The sequence below is a fragment of the Podarcis bocagei genome, assembly GCF_964188305.1.
Source record: "Podarcis bocagei genome assembly, chromosome: 10".
Lineage (NCBI taxonomy): Eukaryota > Metazoa > Chordata > Lepidosauria > Squamata > Lacertidae > Podarcis > Podarcis bocagei.
Genome location: NC_138135.1, coordinates 26583203 through 26591220, shown reverse-complemented (window position 1 = coordinate 26591220; position 8018 = coordinate 26583203). Strand labels below are relative to the sequence as shown.

The following is an 8018-nucleotide window of genomic DNA, read 5'->3' as shown; positions in this document are numbered from 1 at the left end:
GAGAGAGAGAGAGAGAGAGAGAGAGAGAGAGAGAGAGAGAGAGAGAGGGAAGGACTGCTTTCGCCCCTGCTCTGGCTGGAGGCGGGCAGGAAGTCGCAGGCAGCGAAGCTGAGGCCGCCTCGTGCAGCCCTTTCGCAAGCCAAGAAGGAAACACCTGCCCTGAGCCCGGCTATTTATTTAACCCGCTGGCTTGTGAGGCGGCCGCGACCTGAGCTGCTACCTTTACGCACGTGACGACGCCGCTCCAGGGCTCGCGCTTCCCCCGCGCGCCTCGCTCCCTACAGCAAAGGAAGCGGAGGCGAACTTGGAAGGGGAAGCCTGTTGCAGAAAAACACCTCCGCCCACCCCAAGGCGTCTTGTGCTACCTTGTGGCGCCAATCTGTGCGTGGCGGTTGCCTCTTTAATCAACCAAAGGTTGCTGAGGCAGAAGTCCATGGAGTTCGGTGGGGCTTGCTCGGAGGGAAACCGGTATAGAAGTGCAGCCTTTGTCCTATTGGGACTTATTCCCAGATAAGACGGAATAACTGGCGTAGAGTATTAATTCCTGGCCGTTGATGGGAGATGGAGACCCACAACATATGGAGGGGCCACACGTTTTCTCACAGCACACTACCCACCCTGGGAGTAAGATCCATTGGGCAAAATAGGGTTTTAAAGGGACCCCTGACCATTACGTCCAGTTGCGGATGACTCTGGGGCTGCGGCGCTCATCTCGCTTTATTGGCCGAGGGAGCCAACGTACAGCTTCCGGGGCATGTGGCCAGCATGACTAAGCCGCTTCTGGCAAACCAGAGCAGTGCATGGAAACGCCGTTTACCTTCCCACTGGAGCGGTACCTATTTATCTACTTGCACTTTGACGTGCTTTCGAACTGCTAGGTGGGCAGGAGCTGGGACCGAGCAACGGGAGTTTACCCTGTCACGGGGATTCAAACCGCCGACCTTCCAATCGGCAAGCCCTAGGCTCTGTGGTTTAACCCACAGCACCACCCAAGTCCTACAATAGGGTTTACTTATGTATAGCTATGTGTCATTGGGTGCCAGGCCTATTTCTTTTGGAGGAAATTTTATGGAGTGCAGTGGAAGTTGATGTAAATTGCATTGCAGGACATTCGTTTAATATGCCATCCTTAATCCAAGTTGACAGTGGTTTACAGTATAAAAACATGGATATGTATAACATAATAACAAAAACAACAATAATGCATAATGCATCTTAAAATTGAACTTTCATATAGCCATAGCTATTAGTCACAGAGAGACCTATTTTCCAGATTGTGAAATGGCCTAATCCCCATTATAACCTTCTAAGCTATTGATCATCACAACATCTTGAAGAATGCATGTGGATCAAGTTATAAATCCATGGAGTCTATACTTGGCTTGCATTGGAATGAACTAACTGTACTGAAATAAAATTTCTACAACATATTTTAAAGGTTTGCTTGGGCACATCGATGCAGGGAATATTTTCTGTGAACCATGTTCTCTGCGCACACAAATGCGTTTCAGGTGGTGATTCTGGAGTTTTGAAGGATCTCTGTAGATTCTGAGTCATGCAACATTTGCCATAGAAATGCATATCTGAGGACACTGGGGAGCATTATCCGGAGACAAAGCTGTGAACTAGCATTTGGGCATGCCAGGATTTCCCAAATTCAGACCTAATTGATGGAAATGAGGTCTACTGAAGACACGTATGACAAGTTCATGATCTATTACAGGAGTCTCTGTAAAATTTCAGCCAAGATTTAATGCATGGCTTTGGTTTCACTGTCATGAAGATCTGTGGTGCTTTGGGGCAGTGCACTGTTTTGTAAAGGCCAAATATGTATAAAGTTATAATACAATACAAAATAAAAACCTTTTGTTGCGTTCCCTAAACACACTTGTTAGTCCCAATGAACTCAGTGGGACTTCTGAGTAAAACTTATAGTGCAAGCAACTATTTTATTTCACAACTAACTGTTGGTGCCTGTGCTGTAATTTGCACACAGTGTTATTGTGCAACCACGTGCAAAAACTCTGAATGCAAGTTGATTCTTGGCATCCCCATTTATAATCTGGTCTCTGTCAATGCAGTTCAAGTAACAAAAGGCAGAACAGTAATGGTAGAACAGTTTGTAGCAAACACAAACATCACAGATACTGAGCTAGCTCTTAAACACTTCAGCTTTATTGTACATTACATGAAACTTTTAGTAGCCAAGAGATTCACAAAGGAGTGAGCTGAACAGAAACCCTTCTAATTGAAGATACATTCCGCTGAAATAACTGTTAAATGCTGCAAATCACATGTGCCAAACAGTCCATTTTTAGCAGCCTAGGAAAGTGTTAGATCCATTATTTATCAAAAGAGGTATGTGTTTCAAGGCCTGACTGCACTGCCACTGGGTCTAGCAGTACCTGCTTCTCACAAAAAAAAAAAAAAAATCTATCTAGCCATATAAAGTACAAACTCAAATATTAGCTCCCATGCGTATTGGCATAGCTTTTTTTTCCATTTCTTTGCTTTTCAGCATTAGAGAGAGAGAGAGAATAAAACAAACACAATGATGTGGATCATAGAAACATGTGGGTAAGCTTCAACTTTAACATTTCAACTTGAAAAAAACAATCCATGCATGAATTTTCTTTCCAACAGCAGCAAGAGGGAAGGGGCAATGCATGTGGGAGTGCCATGGTAGGAGTTAAACTGCTGCAGTGCTGGCTGCCAGTTTCCAGTGCAGTGGCGGAGAAACACTGTGGCCAGGCTCTTTACTTTTCCTCAGGGTTGCATGCTTTCATATAGGAGTCAATGATATGTGGGGGCACCCCTTGCAATAGTAGTCTGAAGAATGAGACCCCACCTACGGACAAGGAGGAAGACAACAGTTAAAGCAATCAAGTGAACAGGTGTTTGCAAAAACTGAATTCCAGCTATAAGTGTCCTGATATCCTACAGGCATTGACAGTGGGTGGTGGGTGGGTGGAGTGCAATAAGCTGAATCTGCTTCCAGGTAAACATATTTAGGATTTGCAGCCTTGATGCATCTCTGACTGCAGCATTGTTTTTTTTCTTCATGTAGGCTGAAATGGATCCCTTGGGAAGAGGGCCATCAAGGACTCATTGGTTCCATGTACAGTCAATGGAGACTTAGAACCAAATCAGAACCAGGGCAGACATCACGTTTGCCATGGGAATGCTGCCAACAATGGGCTTGCTAATGACAAGCCATTGTTGGTCCCGCTGTAAAGTCTGCAAGTACTCGTCGGGTAAGCTGGTGCCATTGTGCTGCAAGTCTCCACTCCCTCTCCCAAGAGAACGTGATGGCAAGTCACATGTATCGGTAATAGTGGCAAGAAGATTCAATCTGATGCAACTGATCCATGTGGGAAGTCCTTGTACCAGACTAGAGCACACATTATGATTCCCAGAGGGATGCAAAAGCAGATTCCCAGTGGCAATTCCTTCTCTCAGTTCTTGTTGTAACCTACCCTGGGGTCCTTGACGTGTGGAGCGTATTTATTAAATAAATAAATAAATAACCTATTGGTAGCATTATGGTTAGACATTAAATGTGTGGCGTCTTCCGTGTCTCTGCCTTGCATCTTCCAGCAGTTGAAACAGATGTGTGACATGACATCATTGCGTCACCTGCTATTTGTCATCTAATGAAGTGCTGAATGCTGTCATGTTTATCTATTACAGTGGTACCCCGCAAGACGAATGCCTCGCAAGATGGAAAACCCGCAAGACGAAAGGGTTTTCTGTTTTGGAGGCGCTTCGCAAGACGAATTTCCCTATGGGCTTGCATCGCAAGACGAAAGCCCATAGGGAAATGCTGGCGGTCGGGAGCAAAGACTTTCGCCCACAGCCGGCCTTCAGAAGAGGACCTCTTCTGAAGGCCGGCGGGGGGCAAAAGTCTTTGCTCCCCCCGCCTGCCTTCCCCCCCCGCCTGCCCCGGGCGATCTTAAAATGCTGGCGGGCGGGAGCGAAGCGTTCGCTGCCGACCCCCAGCATTTTAAAATCTCCAAGGGACAGCAGAGAAGTCTCTGTCCCGGGGAGATTTTAAAATGCTGGGGGTCGGGAGCGAAGCGCTGCCGACCCCCAGCATTTTAAAATCTCCCCGTGTCCCCGCCCCCCCGCCCCACTTCGGAACAGCTTTCCGAAGTGGGGCGGCTGGGGCAGGTGTCCCCGCCCCCCCTCCCCACTTCGGAACAGCTTTCCGAAGTGGGGCGGCTGGGGCAGGTGTCCCCGCCCCCCCTTCGGAACAGCGTTTTAAAATGCTGGGGGTCGGGAGCAAAGCGCTCCCGACCCCCAGCATTTTAAAACCTTCCCGGGACACGGGGAGATTTTAAAATGCTGGGGGTCGGGAGCGAAGCGCTGCCGACCCCCAGCATTTTAAAACCTTCCCGGGACACGGGGAGATTTTAAAATGCTGGGGTCGGGAGCGAAAGCTGTTCCGAAGTGGGGAGGGGGGCGGGGACACCTGCCCCAGCCGCCCCACTTCGGAAAGCTGTTCCGAAGTGGGGAGGGGGGGCGGGGACACCTGCCCCAGCCGCCCCACTTCGGAAAGCTGTTCCGAAGTGGGGAGGGGGGGCGGGGACACCTGCCCCAGCCGCCCCACTTCGGAAAGCTGTTCCGAAGTGGGGCGGGGGGCGGGAACACCTTCTGAAGGCGGGCAGGGGGCGAAAGTCTTTGTCCCCCCTGCCTGCCTTCCCAGGGGCTTTTAAATCGCCCCGGACAGCGGAGAAGTCCTCCGCTGTCCGGGGCGATTTTAAAATGCCGCCCGCCAGCATTTTAAGATCGCCCCGGACAGCGGAGAAGTCCTCCGCTGTCCCAGGGTTTTTTAAAATGCTGGGGGTGGGAAGAAAAGCCCTTGTCCCCCCCCCCAGCCTTCAGAAGAGGTCCGGGGACAGACTGTCCCCGGACCTGGTCTGAAGGCGGTTTCCCTAGGAACGCATTAATTGATTTTCAATGCATTCCTATGGGAAACCGTGCATCGCAAGACGAAAAAACCGCAAGACGAAGAGACTTGCGGAACGAATTAATTTCGTCTTGCGAGGCACCACTGTACTTCCTTTCAATTATGCCACACCATGAAACATGAATCAGCCAAGTGTAAGGTAACATTTTGTTCAGCCCTGAGAGCTGAGCAAATGGGTGCTTATGGTGAGATAGGTGATTGTTGCACAACTCTCAACCCAACACCTATTTATTGCAGCCTGACTCAAACCACTTCAGCGGTTCTGCAGTGGCATGGGGAAAATGGGGGCAGTACCAAGTTGTGTGGAGGAGAAATAAGTTACAAAATGTAAAGCAGTTTCCCCAAACCACACTTGCTTATAAGTGACATTAAAGCCAGCAGATCTTATTTTTCAGAAAACAGTATTTGGTGGTACTGGTGTGCTAATATCAATTATTACACCTAGTAACAGTGATAACATTTCCTTTGATGCTTTTTCAAGGTTTTAGGAATGTTCCAGCTGAACACTTAAACCATTCTTTGGTTTTTTTTGGTGGTGCTAAATCTGGGACCACAAAGAAATTAGGAAGCCAAATGCAGATCACTTTTGTGCTCACAGTTACAAATTATACAAACTTGCTTAGAGAATAATATCTTTGCCCATCCTTAGTGCTAGTCAAAATATGAACATTGCCTTCTTAGAAAGGGCTACTGTAGCTAAGGAGCCTTTGTGCAGAAGATTCTTCCAATGATTTGTCATTAGACCAAGAGAAAATAGGACCTGTTTGTGAGGTAGCACAGTTGGAGCTTCCACATGGTTCCTTAACATGTTACTGCAGCAATGTCTGCATGCAGGAAAACGTGTGGGAAGGGATAATGATGTGATTAATTCCTGTGTTAGCCCCACCTAACCGGAGTGATGCTATCCACCCATTTTATAGGCTCTGGTGTGAGATGGAGCAACAGGAACCAGGAAACCCACCACTCCAGTAAAAACAGGTCAACAACCCATCGGTGCATTACAACGCAATAGACCACATGTCCTTTCCATTGAGTTAATTAGCAATGTTGTGGCCAATCTTCTTTTGGGTACCTTTTTGATTACCCAGGGTGTCTTCTGGGTAATCTGAGGGTAAGGTATGCTGTGGATTCATGAAGCAAAAGAGTTTTGTGTGTTCAGCCGCTTCATTACCCTAGTTGAAGTACAAACACTCAATAGTGGTTGCCTTAGCGCAGTGATGGCCAAACTTGGCCCTCCAGCTGTTTGGGGACTACAAATCCCATCATCCCTAACTAACAGGACCAGTTAGAGGGCCACGTTTGCCCATCACTGCTTAGTGTCCTGAGGCTCATTAAGGGGGGGGACCTGAGAACCCCTGCTATAAGTGTCCTAGAATTGCCACCAGTTCTGGCAGTATGCGAGGAGTTAGCATGGCCTCTAATAACCAAAAACTTACCTTCTGATGCATTTCCGATTCATGCCATAAACCTAAAGCACCAGGACTTTCCAAAGATGAACTTACCAATTGCTTCCAGTAAGTTTCAGCTCTACTGAGTCATGTTTTACCACTGACCCTTAGGGAGGAAGCTTTTTCCACATTCAACCAAATGAAATTGCAAGTTGCATTTCTGTGCAATCTCCCATATCCAGCTGAAACGGCATTATCTGGATTGCCTTGACTCAAAGTAATTAAGGCATGCCACTGAAGGTTTTAGGGTTTGTTTGTTTTTTTTAAAAAAGGCTATGCTTTCCTAATCTTCAGTGAATAGAGAAGACAAGACACACATATTTTTTTTAAAAAAAATGGCATGCTTTTAAAGCATTCTTTAAAGTCACTGTAGTGTAATTTTTTTCAAGTAAAATTAGGTTTGGTATAAATAGCGTCATTTCTTTAGGCTGTTGAACCTTGAGGCCAATAACTAGCTTTAGGTGCTAGAGTGCTTGGATACATGGCTTGCTTTTTATGTAAAGTAAGCTGTTAACATGGCTCAGGCTTTGTTGCGTCCTGCTGAAGTTTTTATATCTGCATATGCTGTTAGTAAGTGATTGCGTCACTGCAGGGAGTTGCTATCACAAGCATTTATTGGACAGATCCAGCAAAAGTTGTTAAGAGCACAGTGATATAAAAGTCAGTCTATTACAATATTGATTCTACAACCCCATTTTCATTAAATGACATAATGAAAATTATGCCATACGGTGGAAGGCTTTGTATGACGTAACAACAGACATAAGCTTCATATGCAGGGACCATATGAAAGCTTACCTTAGATGACACTATACATTCAAAAATCCTTACTGTGTAACTAAGGGAGAGAGAGAGAGAGAAGTTGTAAGCACTTAACTTGCTAAACACAAAAGTACAGAACTTGCTGAGTGAAATTATGTTCGCAACTATGATAAGATGACGTTTTAATCCTTAGTCATGTAAAAGATGTAAGAGAAAGAGAGGAAAGCAAATGGAGTGTCAAAATAGGCAGGGATCTAGCACTACTTCAACATTAACTATTAATACGTGAAGGTTTATTAATTGTGCACAAACATAAATGATTGGCAGCTAATATAGAAGACGCAATGGAGCCAATCAGATTGTGACACTAAAACTAAACAAGGTCAAATAAAACTAAACTAGATCACAGACATATATATATCCAGGATGTTTATCAGTACAGGAAAAAACCACACATGTAGTATTGAACTATTGATATATATATGTATGTATGTATAAGCATAGGTTGAAACTCTTAACAGGCAAAATTATCAAGTTTTGTGTACATAAAACATTGCACAATTTATGATGCAATCTTATACACACTTACCTGGGAGTAAGTCCCAGTGAACAAAGTAGGATTTACTCCCGAGTAAACATGCACAGGATTGCACTGCAGATCCTAGTTTATACCTTTGTAAGTAATGCATATATCTCTTAAGAAACAGTGTTTATTCTACATGTGTTTGGGGAATACTAAGAAGGGAGTAGTCTTTAAAAGAAATATCCAAACTAGGTAGAATGGTTAGTATACAGGTTGCTATTTGCTATATAAGATTAACAGAAAATCCTATGCATAT

General features: G+C 45.5%; 1 protein-coding gene across 11 annotated transcripts in view; it reads right to left on the bottom strand.

The window, feature by feature from the left end:
* Window positions 1-2153: 2153 nt before the first annotated feature.
* Window positions 2154-8018, bottom strand: part of MYBPC1 (myosin binding protein C1) — a 96648-nt gene continuing 90783 nt past the window's right edge. For 8 of the 11 annotated variants that reach the window (XM_081212224.1, XM_081212234.1, XM_081212228.1 and 5 more), the window contains one exon: window positions 2154-2848. In XM_081212224.1, coding sequence (XP_081068350.1) covers window positions 2757-2848 — 92 coding nt within the window. In that variant the 3' untranslated portion in view covers window positions 2154-2756. Of the gene's footprint in view, window positions 2849-7215; window positions 7256-8018 lie in introns of all 11 variants that reach the window. The other 3 variants (XM_081212227.1, XM_081212232.1, XM_081212225.1) reach the window with 1 other exon arrangement.